The sequence below is a fragment of the Perna viridis genome, chromosome 5 (assembly GCF_037379345.1).
Source record: "Perna viridis isolate PV_CMFRI_1.1 ecotype Kerala chromosome 5, ASM3737934v1, whole genome shotgun sequence".
In the NCBI taxonomy this organism is placed as follows: Eukaryota; Metazoa; Mollusca; class Bivalvia; order Mytilida; family Mytilidae; genus Perna; species Perna viridis.
Window position 1 is genome coordinate 10,011,278 of NC_142449.1, and position 21,691 is coordinate 10,032,968.

General features: G+C 32.0%; 1 protein-coding gene across 1 annotated transcript; it reads right to left on the minus strand.

The window, feature by feature from the left end:
- Positions 1 to 2,571: 2,571 nt before the first annotated feature.
- LOC148615920 (putative G protein-coupled receptor B0563.6) lies at positions 2,572 to 20,857 on the minus strand. Its single transcript, XM_088581565.1, has 3 exons — positions 20,557 to 20,857; positions 4,710 to 4,755; positions 2,572 to 4,203 (listed from the first exon to the last, which is right to left on the minus strand). The coding sequence occupies exon 3, from the start codon at positions 4,196 to 4,198 to the stop codon at positions 2,915 to 2,917; it is 1,284 nt and encodes a 427-aa protein (XP_088437691.1). The 5' UTR covers positions 4,199 to 4,203; positions 4,710 to 4,755; positions 20,557 to 20,857; the 3' UTR covers positions 2,572 to 2,914.
- Between the last annotated feature and the right edge of the window lie 834 nt (positions 20,858 to 21,691).

Here is a 21,691-nt window from a genome sequence, read left to right on the forward strand (position 1 = left end):
AGTTTTACGGTGAATACAACACTCTTTGTGCAAAAACAAATTGTCATTCAAACTCAGAAAACATACTTACTGTACAGGTTATTTTAAAATAAGATTCCTCGACATCATTACCATTGCTTACATTCATCAAAATTAAGCCGTTGAGAAGTGCATGCTTTATAAGACTTAAGCGCTTTATATTATTTCAGTATTTTACCTTCCGATACATCACTTACAGGGTGCATTAACAAATATTCGATTTTCAGAATAAGAAAATCTTGCCTCTGTAAGTATCTGATTTCGTAAGTTATTAGCATGCATATGGTAAAAAAAATTAGTGGGACATTTAAGAACGACGTTTGAAGTGAGTTTGTGTCATTTCACTAAATTGTTATCATTTTCATCTGTGGACAAATGCCTTTTAATTGGAACCTCATAGATTGAGCAAAGGTCCATAAATAAAAAAAAATAAATAAAAAACATTAAAGGGATCAATATTTAACAATAATGATAGCATTTCTATCCAATGTCGTTGGATGATAAATGCAGTATTCTATTCTAATTGATTGTGTTTCTAAAGTATCGAAATGTTTAGTTTCTACAAAACAAACTGTGAAGATAAATTAAAGGTTGAAGTCTTCAAAGTCGGTAATATTCTGTCACTGATTTTGGCTACTTTTTACATCTGAAATGGCACGAATGCGATATGCTCTGAAATCGGATGACTTCCGCTAGAATATTGGTTCTCTTAATATGATTACTCTTTCGTAACCGTTATGACTCGAATATTTGTAAATCAAAACAACTAGTTACTTGGAAGAGCGGGCAACGTTTCCGTTTTACAAGTTTCTGTCAAATTTTTAGCAATCTCTGAGTCGCGTTTGATATTGACCAAGTAACTCAGATTAGTAACTTTGTTAAGCAACTGTCAATGCCTATGTAGATCACCAGGTCCCCGATGATATAGAAGTGTCTGAAAAATTCCCAGCTAGGCTATATAAAAATATAGATTTCGCTGGCCGGGTCATGCCATAGATGTCACAGCGGTACGAGTTCGAGTCCCGCGGAGAACGACCAAATATTTGCATTGCAAGTTTGACAAATCAATACGTTTACATATCTTCCCTGTATTGATTTGATCCGATGGAGCAGTGTAGCGAATAGAGTCGTCACATTCTGAGACGTTTGTATAATATTGATTTGTTGTGACATGCATTATTAATTTGATCCTCTATCATACATAATAACATCTAAAAAAACTGTCCCGTACGCGTACTACCATACATCGCGGACTAAGTTACAGCCCTAGATTAATCCTACGAGGAGGAATGACCCGGCCAGCGAAAGCTATATTTTTATATAGCCTAGCTGGCCGAGTGGTCTAGGGTGCTGGACTTAGTGCAGGCGGTGTTGCCATAGATGTCACAGCTGGTAGAATAAACTATTTTGTCTATCTTTCTTTGATATTTTTTTCAGCTAGATTTTAGTAACTGCCAGCGTTCGTTTATTGAATATCTCATTTTATCGATATGGTGTATGTTGGGTTATTCCATGCAGGTAACTGGATGTGTTATTCAGTGAATTTTTGTATGAGGTTTATTTGTTGTTGTTTCGGTTCATTTTTTACTTCACATTAAAAGGAGTGGTTAAGCACTAAAACGCTAATTTAATCCCGCCGCAGATTTGTCAACGTCAACAGTCAGGAGTTATTGGTCATAATGAGTCTGTTTTGTTGTATCACTTTTCAGTTTGATTTTGAAGTATTGATATCGTTTTGTTACCGTAAAATTTATTAATTTTGTTCACAGGGCATTTCAGAGCTTATCAAAGGCTGTGTCCACGCGTGTTGCAGACCTTTGGTGATCTCTTCAAACATTAATATATTGCATTAAGTTTATACGCTGATGCATTGTTGCATTTCACGAATTTCACTTCTTATCTCTTACACTGTAATTTATCTTATATGTATTTACTTACTTTGGCGTTTTTTTTTATAGTAATGAGTTTATGCTATTGATCTTTTTGGACAGTTCAGGTTGTTAGTTGTTTAGAATAACAAATTACAAAAATAAATCTAGTCTACACCGACGAAAATACCTTGCTCATTGCGTTTTTAAGTGTACAACCATTTATTAGGCGGTAGAGGACTCAGTGTGTTGTTGTGGTCAGATAAATATATGTTGCTTTATAAATGTAGTCACGTCTTTATATCACAAAATTTAACGGATTTTTTGGAAGGAAAAATAAAGAATGATTATATCATTGTTTATCTAAAAACAGTATTTTAAATTTTGTCGATTTTTTCTGTTATCTCCCTCTATATATATTTATATGTTTATCTACAAAATTATAAATTAATAATATCAATTTAAACAAATCTTGTGACAAAACGAATAAAGATATTGAATAGTACTTTCGTATGGTTATTCACAAAAACCATGTAGAGTGATTCATGGCAGAAAAAAACACGAATAATGATTAGCAGTTTTGGATTGAGACCATTATTAAAGTAACCAGGATGTTCTTTTTTAATACAAATAAAATTCGAAATAAAGTTATAAACAATGCATGATATAGAAGGTGATAACTCGTAAAATTAAAAATAAAAATTATATTAAATATTTAACTATGGAGTAATACTATGGGGTTATAGAGAATACTGAATGCTAAAACCTTTACTATTTCTTTCTATGTAGCAAACATAGATAAATAGACATGAGTGTAAATAGTGTATGTTATACATTTAAGCTACGAAGAACGTATGAATAAAAAAAATTACATATAACCCTCTATGTATTAAGACAGGATCATACTTATTGTCATATTTCAATGTTAATGTATGTTCTTAACTAAATACTTTGACATCTATCGATCAATTTGTGATTGTTAACACTGGTTCAAACACTGAATATAACTCATTATACTTCGATGATATTTATACGTAATGACCACATGGGGTATGTGGATTCTTTGAGCGAATAACTGTACACCTGCTTGTATCATCATGTGATTTCTCACTACTCCAGGAATGAAACCGCTTCATATTATGTCCCATAACGTGAGCTCGTTCATATTCATTATTACCAGACAATGTAGGATGACAAGGCAAAAATATGTTAGCGAATTGCTGTCTAAATCGTTGTCCTGTTAAGAAATACAGCATAAAATTTATCGTATGATTCGTATACATCAATAATTCAGTGACTGTCCTCATTAGATTAAATGTTGCATTTTCCTCGTCGGAATGAGTCTTTTTATTCCAAAATACTACTGCAATCATCATTATGTTCATCGGTAATGTTAGGCAAAGAAATGAGAAAGACAGCGAAAGCAGCATGACAGTCAATTTACTATTTGCTCGTCGTGTCTCCATTTTCTTTTGTTGGGTAGATAACAACAGTGTTTCTCGTTTTTTCCGTGCTACGCAAACAGTGTTAATTATCATGAAATTAACGGCACTTATTATGACGAAAGGAAGGAACGAATAGATAATTGCATCGACCCAGGGCCATACGTTATACACAAGAATCTGATAAACTGGCGATGGAGCGCAAACGTAGGATTTTATAGTGCTGTTATCCCTGACCTCTTGAAGTTCCATAGACCAAAGAAAGTGGCAGTTGACGGAGGCTATAGCGAACAAAACGCCGACAATTGATATCTTTGTTCTCCTTGGTGTGCATATTATAGATGTCTTCAGAGGCATCTGGACAGCTATCCACCTTTCAATCGTTACAGCAATGATCAACCAAACGCTAGCGTCACTACTGAAATATCCTAAAAATATAAATAGTCTACAAAGCCAATATGCTTCGTTCTGAATGAATGTCCCTGTCAGCTGTTTAATCCAAACTTGTAGCAAATTTGTCATTAATAAAAGTATGTCCATTATAGCCAAGACATACAGGTAATGGTAAGTTGATACTTTCTTTGAATTTTTCACTAAGACAACAAACGCTAATATATTGCCAATTGTTCCTAGAACTAACAGCAACGGAGAAATATATATCTTCAAAATATTATTGACTTTGTCTGGGGTACTCTCAGTAATCTCATTGTCGTTCCCTTGTAAATTGAGACTCTTGATAATGTTAATAAGTATTTGGCTTTGGTTTTCATTGTCTAAGGAATAGTTTTGTTTCGACAGGAAATCTAGCAAATATGCAGCTTGTTGTGGTGATGTCACGTACTGTAGAATCTTACTTGTCAAGTTTGTCATTTTGTCTGAAACAGTAAAATATATTTTATTGAATTGAATGATTTTCAACATTTCTAATATGCCGATCAGCTTTTTCAACCATGGTAATCTTGACATAACCATTTCCTCGAAGTACGACTTTATTTTTGTTTTTGATAAACTTTGGAATAAAATTAAATGTTGAATAAAACATGTGAAATCTGCAAAAGATAATGTCATATATAATGATACCATAAGTATCAGTTATGAACAAGATTTCCTGATATTTTTACCTTCAATGGAAAGTATGTTTGTCCCTTCGTTATAGCTACTTTTTATCTTCTGATGTTAAAAAAACTTCCACAAAATTTTGAACAAAGGTCTAATTATTCATTTTAAAAATTGCTGATTTACTGTTTATTTTATTTATTACTGACATTTATTTTGTCATTGTTGCTTGTGTATTGCCAACTGATGCCCGTATGTTTTGAATCCTCATTACTAGAATTACGAGAATTTTTACCTTTAGCTAACGTGCTTAATTGTAAAATACCTTCAATTCACTTTTCTTCTTCGGCTAATGACACAGTATCAATCCTCTGCAATTAGAGTGAAACGAGGCATTAGTGTTGCATGCAACTAAACTCATTACAGTCACTTATTGGATATAATTTGATTGTCTTAATTATTCACATTTTATGCCAACCAAAGAGGTATTTGAAAATAAAAAGAGTTATTTCCTAGAATTTGTCACGGTTTGATGTTAATTTCCGGAACATTAATTTCTATGGATACCTAAACAGTACCATGAAGTGACTTTTATATGCTATAAAATTTATAACAAAACCAGAAATCAGGACTGTAATAAGAGGTTTGTAAATGACAGTTTGATTTCCTATCCTTTCCGTTTCTACGAAATTGGTTGTGGTAGCACGATAGCTTCTGCGGTCTTAGTCGGGAAGCTTCCCGAGAGAAAACCCGGTAGCGTACGGGACTCGAGCAGCGAAGGCTACCACTGCGGTAGTACGATATAAAGCCAATTATAAGAACGAATTTGACTAGTTATATAACATTTAATATACAAGGTTTACGTGGTGATTAAATTCAATTGTAAAAATCAGTTTCTTAACGTTAACAGTGTTTCCAAAATGTTATGGAAGTAAATATTTTGTATTCTTTACTTTGGCATTCTTATATAAATGTCAGAATTACTATTTTGTATTTCAAATAACCGTTTCCAGAGTGGCTTTTTACTTATGTAATCCCGTTTTAAATTGCCATGTAACTTTAAAAAAAATACCTTATACGTTAAACATGTTTGAAATAATATGTATTGTTAAACAATTAGTCTATTGAACAGACGGAAATGTAACAAAGCATTTTTTTACAGGAACAAGACTCGAAGTCATATCGTATATCTATCCGTCTCCTGAAATCATGAATAACAACTATATCATTGTTTTTTTTTGTTTGTTTGTTTGTTTTTGTTTTGTTTTGGTTTTTTTTGGTGTTTTTTATTATTTTAGTTTTGTTTTGGTTTGTTTGTTTGTTTTGTTTTTTGTTTTTTGTTTTTTGTGGTTTTTTTGTTGTTTTTTTTGTTGTTTTTTTTTTTTTTGTTTTTTTTTTTTTTTTTGTTTTTGTTCATGTTATGATTTTATTTCTTGACCTATTTACATTTATAGTATCAAATATATCATTTATTAAGATTAATTTTTAATGTAAAAAAAGAAGGGTTGACACAGTCGAACGTTCCACAGGTAAATCACATTTCACTTACGAGCTTTACTATTAAACTCGTTGTCAATGATTTCCAGAAAAAGTTTCTAGGATTTAACTTGTTAAAATTTATTGTATTTACTAAGCATACATCATAAGTCTTTTTAATTGAATGTTCAGTACGTCTTAGATCATCCATCAAAATCGTTTTTCGTAAATGATGTTGCGATGGTGGAATCAAGTCATTGCGTAGTTCTTATTTCGTACATTATTACATGTGTAGATCTAGGTGGTACTAATCACGGTATCGTATTCCACAACAGAAAGATATATTGTGATATTGTGTGGGTCAAACTAAATTTTAATATTAAAAAAAATGGGTTCAATCATCAAAAAAAAACTTAAACCTCATCTTACATTAAACTGGCTGATGTTGAACTCGTGTGCGCCAGACATACTTTTCAAGATTTCCCCCCTCTTTTGTATCTAAAGTATTGCTTCTTCATTAATGTAGAAGCCACTTAGAGTCACAAAAACGGTGCAAATGTAATGTCGATACTACATTGTCTAAAAACGCATTATATTTTTAACATTTAATCTCTTCTTTTTAACAGTTTGAATTGTTAAGAATCTTAAATTGATAAAGGTATCTCTTTCTCCTTTCCGTTTCTCTAGTCTTCACTTTGTTTGGATCTAATGCAATGTATTGACTGCAATAATTATGGAATATTTCTCTTTATTTATGTCAAAGACTGACATACCGCTTTTCAACACTAGCTAAATTTCTCAGGTGTCTTTCTTAAAGCCTAACAAGTTTCACTGAATAAGTAGACAAAAAACTCATAAAACAACCATGACTTCACTTAATTGTCTGTTATAAATGTTCAAAGATGAAATGATCTTTCTTGGCGAAGGGTATTACATATATATACAATATATACAATTAAATGATAAACGACTACTATTTTAGTTCTAAACATCACATGTATTCGTGCAAAGCAAAATTCATTTAAATATTTTACATTTGTTTGAAAATGAAATGAAAAAAATCATTTATAATTATTTCAATTTATCCTAATATCAAAAGATCATTAATGGTGCAGGAAGAAACTAAATGCCATTTCGTTTTCCCAGAACAAATTAATTTTCTGCCTTTAGATACTTGAAATGTCATGTAAAGATTGATTCTAAGTTGTCTCCAAAATTGTCTCTTATCTACCTTCTACAAATTGAGAATTCCTGGAGCATGGACATTAATGGAAAAGATACTAACATTCCAATACCTCAACCTAAGGTAATGCAGTAAATAGATTTCTGAATGCAATTGTAAATTGAAATAAAAGCAGATTGCATCATTTCATTAAAATGATAAGAGTTTCATGGTACAATCTGAAATAATGCCATAACATTGACAGACTTGCTAGTGTTTCATGAATGAAAATTACACCTTTGTTTTTAGTCCCATGTTCTGGTGGAAGCTCGTTTTACGCTTATAGATTCAACGATAGTGGTTTGGGTAGTCTATAGAAAGGGATAAACAATTCCAATTTATAACCTCAGAAATAATACCATATCGCCTTCGGAGATCGAGCCATACACCGCTGACAAGTAACTGACAAACTGATTCGGCTAAAGAATTAAAGTTTTAACTATATAAACCATGTGGCTATTTAAATCTTCTACCTAATAAAAATTACGTTGATCATACGACCTCAATTTTTTCATATTCTCTTCATTCCATACTAACAAGTTCCTCGCACGCCATTACGTCCGCATCAAAGATCCCAACCTCCATTCATACCATGAACGAAACTGTTTCATCAACACGATATTGTTTTTAATAATTTTAATACAAAAATAATTAATTAGTGTATTGTACTATTTATAAAAGCAATACCAAGTTTAAGAATCATAAGAATACATAACTTAACAGTATAGAAACAACCGCAATGATTCTGACTTGGTACAAGCATTTTTGACGATCGAAATAAACAAGAATAATACGATTATGTAGCATGATTCCTTTGCTCAGATGTAGTGACACTTTTTTGTATTTATCATTTTATATGGCTATTTAAAAAACTAACATGGGTCTTAATATGCAAATCGTTAAAGGCAACAAAAAGAAATTAAGATAATATAATAGAGACTCATAAAAATTGAATGCTACACCATTAACATAGTACTTTTGGGAATAGATAGTATCCAGTTTTTATATACCAATAACGTTTATATTGGAAGGTTAACTTTTTTTGTGCCTTTTTTACTAAAATAGACAACTTTTTAGAAAAGAGTTCAAAACTTAATGTCGTAAGTACAAATTGGTATGCTTTATTCAAAAATAAAGTCAAGAGTTATATCAATGAAACGGATGCTTAATAGACAAATTGGTTAAATCCCATTATCATCTCCGGTTTTGCTTTGAGTGCATCGAAATGGTCATGTTGTTTGTTTCACTACTTTAAGGATGCTATTATCGATATAGATTGAAACATAATATTTTTAATAGCCTCCCCCAAACGCACTTAAGTAATGGGGTATTATTTCTGGGAAAAAATCTGATGTGGGAGTAAAACACAAAACCAAGTGATCAACATCTGTTGTTTTCATGTTACTTCTTTGAATCAGGATATATATTCTCTATTCACTACACTGCTCCATCGGCTAAAATTGATACAGGGAAGATATGTAAACGTATAGAAAGGTCTGAAAAATTCCAAACGATGTTAGAACTGTCAAATTTGCGATGCAAATTTTTGGTCGTTCCCTCCGCCGTTCCTTCTCGTCTAGGGTGCTGGACTTTGTTCTGACAATTCTATATATATATTAATCCTACGAGGAGGAATGACCCGGCCAGCGAAAGCTATATTTTTTATATAGCCTAGCTGGCCGAGTGGTCTAGGGCTCCGGACTTTGTGCTGGCGGTGTTGCCATAGATGTCACAGCGGTACGAGTTCGAGTCCCGCGGAGGGAACGACCAAAAATTTGCATTGACACAAAGGACAACATAGGGTTAATTTAACGCGTAAAATTCTTCTGAACATTCATCACTTTTCACAAAACTCTTTTGTGTTACACAGATTTATCATCCTTAGTAGTAATAGAATAATGGAGAAAGATGTCAAGATTTATTGTTACACGCGAAAATTTTCTATTGCATTTAATAGTTCTGTTGTAATTCCATTAAAGACTTCTCTATCTTCATTAATTAAGACTTACTTTTTATTCCAAGATTAAACCTGTCGAAAAAAATCTTAGTCATCATAGAACGGCAATGTTTCATTTGAACATTGCATTTTGATGCTTTTGAATGTATTGATTCTAGCGAATTAATTATTAATCCTTGTGACCCTTGTGGATATGAAGCTGTCTCGCCAGATAAAATATAATTTAAGAAGGGGATAGAATAAAAGTAGATCTCCCCCAACTTTCAAGAAGACCCGTTATTTTATACAACATCAAAGTCGGATCTAATATTGCAATTCCCTAGAGATCGAAAATGCTGAACAAAAATGTGAGACAAGTTAACGCAGCACACAGAAAATGAAATCAGAAAAAAATGTTTTAAAAAAAACCTTTCAAGAGTATGTAGAAAAGAAGGGGATTATATGGGGAAATGTTATACTGACAGGTAGGCTAAAAAGGAAGATAATTTACACTACCAATTCAAAAAATATAAGAGAGAGATCAATATCTCGATTCAAGCCCTTGAAATCTGTGTTCATTTAATTCACACCATCCTTTTAAAAAAATTGCGATTTTATATTCCGCAACCACTTTGTATTTTCCATTCTTAAATTACTGCTAAAGAATACCGGTATTTCATATAACTAATTAAAATTGTATTGTTTAGGGAAGAAGAAAAGTAAACACAATTTTTTTTTACAATTACCAACCACCATATATTCTTCCTTTTCTATAATCCCTCTTCTCTGTGTGTATTATAGAACAAAAACCGTTTTACGCACTCAAAAGGTACCCCTATTCAAATGATATCTTCCATTCGTATCAACGTATAAAGAAAAAGAAAGCATTTGTCCGTTTTCGGAACATAAAAAACAATTTAAAAAATATTTATCAATTCCTCCTTAATTCTGACATTATAGAAACAATATAAAATACTGTTCATACCTATGGAAACAGCCATTTTAAATCACTTGTTTCTATTTGGAAGTAAAAATATGCCTCTATAAATTTCAAAATGCATTGCAAATGTTGTGCTTCGATTTCATTTACATGAATCGAAAAACACAATAAATTTTCGACTTCAAATTCAAGCACTTAAAACCACGAATAATTAAATAATACGATCGTTAAGTATTTAATATAACAAATAACATAATTAATGTTATAAAATGACGTTTAATCAAAGTAGACCATTAGCTAATTATTCAAAGCAATACTTAATAATTATTTGATATAGAAAATATTCAAATTTAGCAAATGTTAACCAATATTAATAGAAGAATTGAAAAAGATTGGGTATTACCTGAAACCAAAATCATTTAAATATAGTTCTGCCACAAAACGAGTGGGTGATTCATCATATCTTAAGATAATCCATGAAAATGTATTAATACACATTTGTTAGGTCCTAAATACAACTCTTCCTTTGGTTATGTTCCTATGAGGTCCACTGAAGAATTTCCGATCTACTATTATTAGCACTTATATTTCTGACTTAAGTTTCTATGGGGCCTACAGAAAGATTTGCAATAAAAATATTTGGTATTAAGAAATGCATGAATCACTCTTTATAAGTATCTGTCTGGTTTCAAGACAGAGGTGTACTTAAATATTAGCAAAAGAGATACCGAATCGTCAGCAGTGGGATGACAAAAATGTGTCAAAATCCAAAATCATGATTTAAACGTGAACAAATGAAACGATTTAAGTACCCAATGTAGAGAACCGAATAAAGATATCAATTATAGCAACTGAAAATAAGAGAAACAAGATATTAATTCCAAAAAACCGGGAGGGACATTAGGTGCTTCGGATGGGTATGCATGTCCTGCTCCGACAGCAGAATGGGTCATATTGCAAGTGAGTATAATGCGGTAATATTCTAGCGACAATAATGCATTTCCGCGACACGTGTCAAACACTATTGATATTAGGGCGAAATCAATCATTTTTAACTTTATATCATGTTGTAAACTTAGTAGATAACAGCTCAGGCTCTTATAATACTTATTTACAATTTGAGGATAATAAAATTAACTTTTACGAACAACTTATATCGAAAGCTCATCTTTACGATCAGTTGTTGTTTAACTGTGTTGCAGTGTTTTTTTTTTTAATTTGCTTAGTTCGAAAAATGGTGTACATTTAAAAAATGTCTTCCATCAACATCTATTAACCTCAAGAATTATCTCTGCAGTGTCAACCGGTCAAACATTACGGATAAATCGTAGAGAAAGGGTTTTATTACTCGTTGTTTATTTCAAAATATCAACTCAATTTATTCAGAAATAATTATCAACTCTCCGAAGCTGGTGTGTTATGCTTTTGGTTAAAATTAAGGAATTTGAGTTGATAATGCGATATATAAATCATTTTGAATCCTACTTTTTTTTCATTTTTATTATCTCTTTTTAGCTCACCTGGCCGAAGCCCATGTGAGCTATTGCCATCACTTGGCGTCTGTCGTTTTTTCAAAACTCTTCTCCTCTTACACTACTTGACCAATTGGAATTAAACTTATTATGAATGTTCCTTGGGGTATCCTGCATAGAACTGATGTGGGGATTTCCTATGTGTTGAAAAACATGGCCGATGTTACTAAAATAGAACATAGGGGTCAGACAGTAGTTTTTCACATATATCTCCAGAACCGTTAGGTTTAGCCACATTCTGACATGGATTATCAGTGTTCAGCATGATGAGATCTATCCGTGGTCGAATTTTCTTTTTAATCTGTTGAGCCAATGTTGGAGTTATTGGCCTTTTCGACGTTTTTTTTTTCATATTTTCAATTTATTTCTTTCAAAATTTCAAAAACCTTCTCCTCTGACCCTACTGGACCAATTAGAACCAAACTTGGTACGAATGTTCCTTAGGGTATCCTGCATAGAAATCATGTGGGGATTTTTGATTTGTCGAAAAACATGGCCACCGTAACTAAAATCATAACATAGGGGTCAGACAGTAGTTTTTCGCACATATCTTCATAACCGTTAGGTTTAGCAGAATTATTTCAGTTGCTAAAATGGCCATTATTACAAGGCCTATAAAAGTCTTCAGGGATCGAAGTTATCAGGCAACTCCTTGTAAGAGTTATTTCCCATTGAAGGATAAGAAATGATATTTTTTTTACAATTGTCTGCCAATATCTTGAAAACTATAGTAGATAGAAAGAAACTTTAAATCACTAATATGATCCTTATGATAGTCCTAAAGTCTTCTTGAGTCAAAATTTTTGGACAACGCCTTGTTAAAATTATTGCCCTTGAAAGAAAAACTATAACCAGGTGTGCGATTCAGGCTCCTGGAAGCCTCTTGTTTTGTTTTTTTTTTTTGTTTTTTTTTTTTTTTTTTTTTTTTGTTATACATACCTTTCCATAAACTTATTTTTATCAATTTTCATCATGTCAAAGAAAAAACGGACGTCTTCAATTTCAGAGTAGTATAATGGCTGTTTGCATCAAACGTATTTTCAATTGTACACAACCATCTTTTCTATAAAAAAGAAGTATCAATGCTAACTGGTTATTAATCTCACATATGTGGACTTTTATTACCGACTGAAATTTGCTACTGAGGTATCATTGAGTTGTATTTAAGTGAAAGATGACTGAAGGAGTAATCAAGGGAACACAGATTCAAGAGATTCGAGTGTAATTCTAAAGAATATAATCCAAAGATATAGACTAGACAGGAGAAATAGACACAAATAACAAAGAACATAACATAACATAAAAATGAAATGACCAAAACAGTCCGGGGTAGACGGAAAAGGAAAGTAAAACTATGACACCATGAACAAATCGGTTCTCAAGGTACAGATGGATACACTATAACCCTATTTCAGAATTTCAGAAGCCTAATTGTAAGAATCTGGGACGGTACAAAAGTCCGTGTTATTATGTGTAGATCACTGTTTAAAAAAATTAGATACATATCTTCATCCAAGAATCAAAATAGAAATTTATAAATACATCCAAGTTCAAAGTACAGTCTGGTGTCTGTACAGAAAGACCATTGGTCCTTATAATGAAATGATGCTAACGTATTATTGATTTTATATATATCAAAAACTCATTTTTATATAACAGATGAAATCATATGAATTTATTGTAAGGTAAGTAACAGGACAAGTAGAATGTTGTTTTTTTTTTTTTTTTTTTTTTTTTTTTTTTTTTTTTTTTTTAATATTTTTACAATGTCTGTAAGGATCAAACAAATACCGCGTATCTAATCACATTTGGGACTTCACTCCAGAAATTCTGATTCTTCTACTGTTTTCCAAGTTCAGCACTGGAACATTTTTCAAAGCAAATCAATCCATTGTCTCAGTGGAATGAGTTCAGGTGTTGTTAAGAAAACATTGTACTTAGATCGTCAATTTACCACATTTAACAGAAATAACAATTTCAAGTGAGTGATACCTTTAACAAAGCAAGCGAAAGTATTGGGATTCAGAAGACAAGGTCATAATAAGAGACCGAAAAATAGAAGCTATTAATTCCTTATTCAGAAAGATTGAAAGAGAGGCTTGGAAAACAATACACCAATTGAGGTGTTGGAGAAGGCAACAAAGAAAATTCATAGTAGAAATGGCTAAGGAAGCTGAAAAAGCTGCATCCAGCAAAGAAAACGAGAATTATACAAAATAACCACGAAACTAGAGCGTCCCAAAAAGAAATGCAAAAAAAGCTTCTACAAAACAAACAGGGACCCTTGATTACGTCAGAAAAAAAACAAAAATTTTAGGTGGAATGAACATTTTGAGTAATAACTAAACAGACCGGACACCACTTTATTAGCAGAAATATTGGAAGCAGAAATAAATACAGAAATACAATAAAAATGCCTGACAATTATTAAGTCTATTTCATGACATTAGAATAGTTCAACTAAAATAACTAAAAAAGAAATTATGTTAGAAAAACATGTATCAAGCAATACGTTTAAAAATGATTGTTTTCACGGGAGATTACCATACATTCATACTAAATATATACAACAAACATATTGTTTAAATACTTGAATAACGATATTTGCTGTTAACCATGTCGAAAAAGTTGTTAAGTTAATCATTGTATCACATAAGGCTGGACAGATGCGATTGAGGTGCACTCTTTTGTAATACAAAATTGACCCGTTCTAATTTGTACTTAATAGGTAAAGCTTGGGAGAAATATTGATTGTGGTGAGTAGATCATTTGTACATAAATAGGTAAAAAAAACTTATTACTATAAGAGGCGAAATATGCTTGCTTTAAGCTATCCGGAAAGATACACAAAATTTTCGAAAAGACTGGTAATCTTCCATTAAAATATCATAGCTATAATTTTTTATGACAAATATAAAAGAATATCAATCTCTTTTATTGAGCTCCATAATGTAAGGAGTTGAAAAATGTATTATGCGAAAAAATGATGGATTTGCTTGTTTGAGTGCCTCGATAAAGCTGTATTTTCAGAAATTTGACATAAAATTATCAACATAGCCTATCTATTGAGTTGAACCTGAAGAACATCATTAAAAACATAGACACTGATTTCGGATACCTTTAATATATATTACTCATAACATACTCATGGTAATTAGATACGTAAACTACCTGTCAATATTATTGTTTCTAGATAATTAAAAATCAAATCCAAGGTTTGTATATAGGAAAGGCAACCACAATCGATCGACCTTCACACACATATATATTGTAAGTTGTCTACGTTAATAACCGTAAATGTGGAGATTTTAACCCCCTTGTGGCGTAAGAGAAATCCGTCAACTTTAATTTTGCGGGCACGTCGCGTTTGACGTCGACGTGGGTCATTTGCATAATTAGGTCAGGAATTTCAAATATGAAGACGTCGTGACATTTTCATCAAAGCACAGGAGATGAGAATATTGCATGGTTTTAAGAAATAAAATGAAGAATGAATGATGTAGTTTATAACAGACATATAAATTATTAACATGGATAACGATATTATCTCCTGGTCTTTGCCCAAATAGCAGCATTTAGGGACACATGGAAACAAGTGTGTAAAGTAAAGGAAACGTTTTTCGTACTCTTCGTAAAACTAAATATGAAAATAGAAAATGTGGATATTCTTTTGCAAAATGTAGGTTACTACTTCCGGTAGAACACTGCACCAAAATATTCAACATTTATCTTTCAAAATAAGGGAAATCGGCCAATTTTAATTTGGCGGGAACGTCACGTTGTGTGACGTCGACGTCGGTCATTTGCATAATTAGGCCAGGTATTTCATTCATGAAGACATCGTGACATTTTCATGAAAAAAAGAGATGACATTACAATGTTTCATAGAATAAAATAAGGAATGAATGATGAAGTTAAATAAGAGACATATAAGAGCTTCTACAGAATTCATTATTCATTGAAAACCAACAGTAAATGGAGTAGAAATCACAGAATAAGTACGCTTGTGACTTTGCCGGAGTTATAGCTAACAACTTCCTGGTATATGTGTTCAAATCACACCTCATATGTTATGCAAGAGCTTGCCGAAACTACGCAGAATTTTTGTATCGCGCTAGAACTCTAACAAATAGGCTTCTGGAACAGGGTTTGTATGTTCTTTTCTTTTAACTTATCTACGGTTATGCCGTTTTCTCATAGGAATGTAACATTCCGAGAGAATGCTTTGGTTTAGATTTATTCGGACCTTTCGGCTTCTTTACACGCTAAATTATCATGAAATTGTTTGTACTTCTGGTTTTCTGTTGAGCAACAAATATGGCGCGGTAACCAAAAGTTATTAAGCGTTATGTATTTGTAAGCGATATGCACCATTGTTTTATAGCAAAGGCTTTGTACTTGGTCAAATAAATTTTGTGTTTCTAATGGAGTTTTCATTTAGATAGTGTTATAGTTATAGAACCCAGTGCACGAATGTTCCACAAAACAGGATGTCCTGTATGAGGTTACTAAGTCAGAATATAGATAGTTGATATTAACTCATAAATCTGGAAAAGCAAACACAGTTGTATAATACAGAGAGCATTCATTGATCAGTAAACTGGCACACACTTAACACTGCACACTACCTATTGTACATTTCAAGGTGTTTACTGACCATTTTCACTGAGAAATATACACCTACAGAAGACTCCCGTTACAGTATGTATGATTTTAGTTACTTTGTGTTCTTTGTTGTGTATGTCTGTTTCCTTGTCTGGCCTTTGTCCCTGGATTACATTCTTTTGATTACCGCTATAACCTTGGTTCCCTTGATTACTCTTCAACCAAATAGAGGTTAACAAAGATATTTTTAAGATTTAAACAAAAGGAAGTTTGGTCAATTTCCATAGATTATTCTTGTGGTGCACACATTTTTATTCGAAAATTCGATATTACAACTAATTGTTTAATTGAATTGAATGTGCTTGTTAAGTTAGTTAATATTTAAGTGTATAAAATGATAAATTTGAATAAATTTGAATAAATTGAAGAACAAAAGCAGGAAACACATTTACTTGCCTTAGGATGACGCCAAGTACCAATCCATAGAGTTAGTATAGAATTTAATTTTCTTGGACGAAAAGATAAGCACTCTTCTGGAACTGAAACGTCATAGATATTGATTATTATCTTAAAGTATATCGTCAGCATAAATTTCCATATTTGGAGTAAGAGTCTTTGACAACTAAATCTATCATTGTCATTTATTGAGTTGTAATCAGTTTTAACACCTATTAAGATAATAACCATACTTAATCAAATTAAATGTGTGTTTATATATCGTACATAAACCTGTATCTCTGGCACATCTCTTGAATGGCGTAAAAATGACGTCAAATGGACCTTTGAAATTATCGTCTTTTGTTCCAAAAGTTATTGTTTACTGTCTAATATTATATGGTTTAACATTCGTATCGTTTGAGAAAGGAGATTAATATGATAAAAACACAAATGCTAACAAGTAATCTGACAAGTAATGACAAAATAATCTCGTGAAAGTAGTAACATAAATTACTGGTTTCATATAGATAGTTGTAACAACTGTAAGATTAACATAACTATTTTTTTTTACATTTAGTGTCTTGGTAATGTTCTGCATTATTTCAACGGAGAACACTTTATCGTTATGATGATATGTCAAAGAGTTCTGTAATTGTGGGTAAAATTAGTGCTGACTTATTATCGATTAATAATTGGCTTGTTGCATTATTCCAACATAAACAGGTAATTTTCAAAACATTAAATACTGGCGACAAACTCTGCTTAACAGAGCGGTGTAATTATGACGTCAAAATAATCAATGTTTATTTTTGCACACATGATCCCGTCAACTGAAACAAAAGTGAAGACTGTAATCTACATTTGGAATTATTTGAAAATAATAAAAGATTAAGCAAGGGACAAATTCGGCAGTATCGAAAAGGTCGGAATCGTTTACTATAAAAGTAAATCCTAAATTCTTCCTCTATATATTGCTGGTAAATGATGAGTGTAATTATAAATAAGCCAGTGAAATTATGGTCGTGATCATTCCTTTATAAACCATTATTTCCCAACCGATTTATCGTCGAAATTACGACAGGTGTTTCTGTTAATCAAATATTACTTCCTAAGGGCAACAAATCTTACTAAAATACCGTTCTCCCTGAATCTGAATATCATGCACATCTGATACTAAAACATTTTAATCTGAAATGCTAATACTGTTAAAAGAAGATTAACTACAAAAGTGCACAACAATTACACTTTTGTTTCAACTAAGTCAAGAACTGATTAAAACCAATCGAGAAAATTCAATATTTGAAATTTCTAAATTTCGTTTTTCATGTTACGATTTGATCACAAAGAAATTATAACTAAACGTAAACATTTTTCCGTGAGGTAAAATAGTTACAGCATGCAGTGAATATTCTTTAGAAACGATTCTCAAAAATCATTTTATTTTTTTCAAAATAATTCGCATAAGCGCTTTCTTTGTGTTAATGTTTTATGGTAAAATTAACACAACAAGTCAAAATCATCCCAAAGTGTGTATTCGAAAATTAAATCAAGAAGATCCTAAAATTAATGAACGTACAAGGAACATGTTTTTTTAACTGGGCAGTTGTTCTTGCCAATTAAATTTGGACAATGTAACTAGTTCATAGTTAATCAACGCTTCGCTACTAATTGATCTAATACATGTGTACTTTTATGCTACCGAAATTGACATTGGTGAATTTTACAAGACCGTTCGGAAATGAAACATTAAAGGTCCCCCAACGTGTAAGCTTGTATATGAAGGGACTTCCAGTGGTTTACCCAGTGAAATATGTGAAACATGGGGTAAATATTTTGAGATATTGTATTGTGACAAAAGCTCTGGTGACTACGATGAAGACTTCTATGTCAAAGTCACTAAGAAGGTACAAACATTATTTGACCAACCAGAAAAAGACAATATTAGTACATTGGAACATGACATTACATTTGAAGAAATTAGCAATTAAATAAAAACTTTGAAAGTGGGAAAATCACCAGGTCAAGATAGAATGGCCTTCAGACATGTAATTGTTATTCTTCTTTACGAAGGTCACAATGAAGACAAGTTAGACCCTAACAGTTACCGTGCCGTGACATTTATGTCATCAATAGGGAAGTTATTCGAAAAGATAATCCTATGTAGCATTCAAACCCACTTAGAAATATCTACGCTCATCATACCTCACTAACTAAAATTTGGATTTGTAAAGGAACACGGAGCGATCCCGGCCTTTATGTCTTAAAAGAAGTGATTCAGTATTACACAGAAAAAAACTCTTTACAATGACAGGGCGTTCGACTATGTGTGGCAAGATGGCCTCCTCTATAAACTTTATGACATTGGGATAGAGGAAAGATAAGGAACTAGGTGTATATTTCATACAGCGACGGCTCATGTTCAATACGGTGGTATGACAAGCCAGATTTTTCGCCGCATTAAACATGACGTTGGTCAAGGCCTTGTTCTCTAAGCTTGGCTCTTTGCAGTTTTAATTAATGACTTGATAAACGAACTCTTATTTACCAACAAATGACTTGTTGTAGGCTCCTATCACGTTCCTTCCATATCACTAGCTAATGATACGACTATTTTAAGCCCATCAGTAAATGGATATCAGACTTTGTTAAAAACTGTGTACTATTATGCTAAAAAATGGAGGTTAAATATAATGCAAAAAAGTGTTTTGATCTTTGAACCATCTAAAAAATCCAAAAATATTGAATGGAATATTAATTTAAAACTTGGTAACATGACTATTGAAAGAAACGAAACGCTTAAATATGGTGGATCACTCATTAATACAAGCGATAAAACCAATGAACAGACAGAATCAGCATGCAGATTTATTAAACAGAAACATCATGCTCTTTACATCATCGGACTTAATCCTCAAAGAATGAGTGCTCTAATAAACTGTTTGATTTGAAAACGCATCATTTTACCAACAGCACTTTACGCGTGTGAAATTTGGGGTCCAATTACTAAATATGAGTTGGAATTATTAGAAGTAACACAGGGGTATTTCACAGGCTCTTTTCTACAATTTTTCATCAGGAGTACTATTGAATCATGTAATGCAAACGTAGGTCTATGGTCTATAGAAGGTTTTGTTGACAAGATGAAACTTCTGCTTTTTGGAAGACTTTGCCGTGCTGACAATGGATATTTGTACAAGCAGCTATTTAATTTACTTGTTGCACAAGTGCTGACTGGCGACTGTAGTAAATCGTCAATAATATATGCGCTCGTTGCGCAAATATAATTTACTTCTGTTTTTCGAAAACTATCTAAAAGACAATTTTTCCCACCAAAACCACTTTGGAGAAAAACAGTCATCCAGTCTATAGACATTTACGAAGAAAACAAGTGGAAACATAGCGTTGAACAACGACCTGATTTGCAGCGATACGCTCGTATTCATACCAATTTGACTGAACATAGGCTTCTAAGACTTGTCGTTTCCTTACCACTTATGAACTCAAAATTAATGACACTTGTCAAATTAGGTTCGACTTTAATCAGACGAGGCATGTGTTCTTTATGCAAGTCTTTTTCAACAGACATTGTTAGACATTATGTACTTAGTTGCGAACAACTTCCAGATGTTCGATCAGAGATGTTTTATAAGATTGTTGATATGCTTCCTGTCCACGAATCCGTAATATTTTTATCAGCATGATAGTGACCGTGTCAATATTGGGTGGAGTCACGACTGCCATGAACGCATTATCGTCCGATAAATGGGTCGCCTCATGTGGCATTTAGCAGTACATGTCACAAAAATGTACTCAACTTTTTCGTATGATCTTTTCACCTAGATGATATATACTATCATATCAAATTAACTGCATAAAATGTGTTTTATTAATTTGATGTCTGTAATGAAAATTTAAATTGTGTATATAATGTTTTCATAGCTTTGTCTGTATTATAGCTATTTTTTTTTAAACATTTTTCAAATATTACAATTATCGTACCACAAAAGTGTTAAAACTTCTTACCTGTTCTGCCTTACTAATATTAATCCAAATGTCACTAAAGACACAACTGAACTGGTATACACAGCCGAATGTAGAATGAAGTTAAAGAGCGTGGAATCAAATTTTCTTCATATTATTAGCACGTATGGTTCTGATATTTTTGTTCAACACTATAATGAAAACACAAGAAGAGCTCTCTTAAACAAAGAAAGCAGCATTCAATAAGTGAATCAATGTTAAATTAATCAATACTGCTATGGACAATCTACGCACGAATCTGGGTGTTGTGCTTAATATGATAAAGCCATATTATTAAGCCTCTTTTTACGATTTAATCGCATTTAGAATTCATTCACATATACTGCTATGAGTTGGAACTTAAAGTTATCATTTAATTTAAGAAGTTTGTTCCTACCTTCTCTCATTGGCTGGTTTTAACGGTCCTTCATAGTAAATGAAATGTCGCGAGAGTTGACAAGTTAGAGGCGACACGTTAATTTGATTATTTCTATATTTGATATTTATTTACTTTGAGTCTCTTATTTCTCGGAAAGTGAAATATTTTTTCCAAGTGGTGATTGATTTTAATTAATAAATTATGAAAATAAAATACTTTGCATCGTAAAAATATTAAATCGATATTTACAATAGCATATACTTTTTGTGTTCTCAACACAGTGTTTAATATTTACTGAGTTTGAGTATTTCGGCGAGATAAGTTTAATTGATCTGATAAAACATAATAAACGTAAGCCTTAGTTGGGTGTCGATATATTATAAAAAAAAAACTAAAATATTAAATGGTATATCAATGCCAATATGTTTTCTGCATTCATGTTGCGCGACCCTTTTGAATACTAATTAAGATAGGGAGTGGAATAAAACATCTTTATATATATATATCTGTATGTATCATCATGTATTTTATTTCTTCCTTAAAGCTGCATTAGCTGTCAAATTGTTCAGTTTTGAATCTACGGAATTTTGCTGATTCAATGAAATAAGTTTGTTAGAATGGAATTGAAGCAATAAATGTCGATGATACCTACAGAATATTGTAAAAACAACGTTTTTTTTTTCAATCAAAGAAGATCGATAAGTCAGATCTAATTATTTTTCCGCCATTACTTCTGAAGATTGCAGACGGGACATTCAC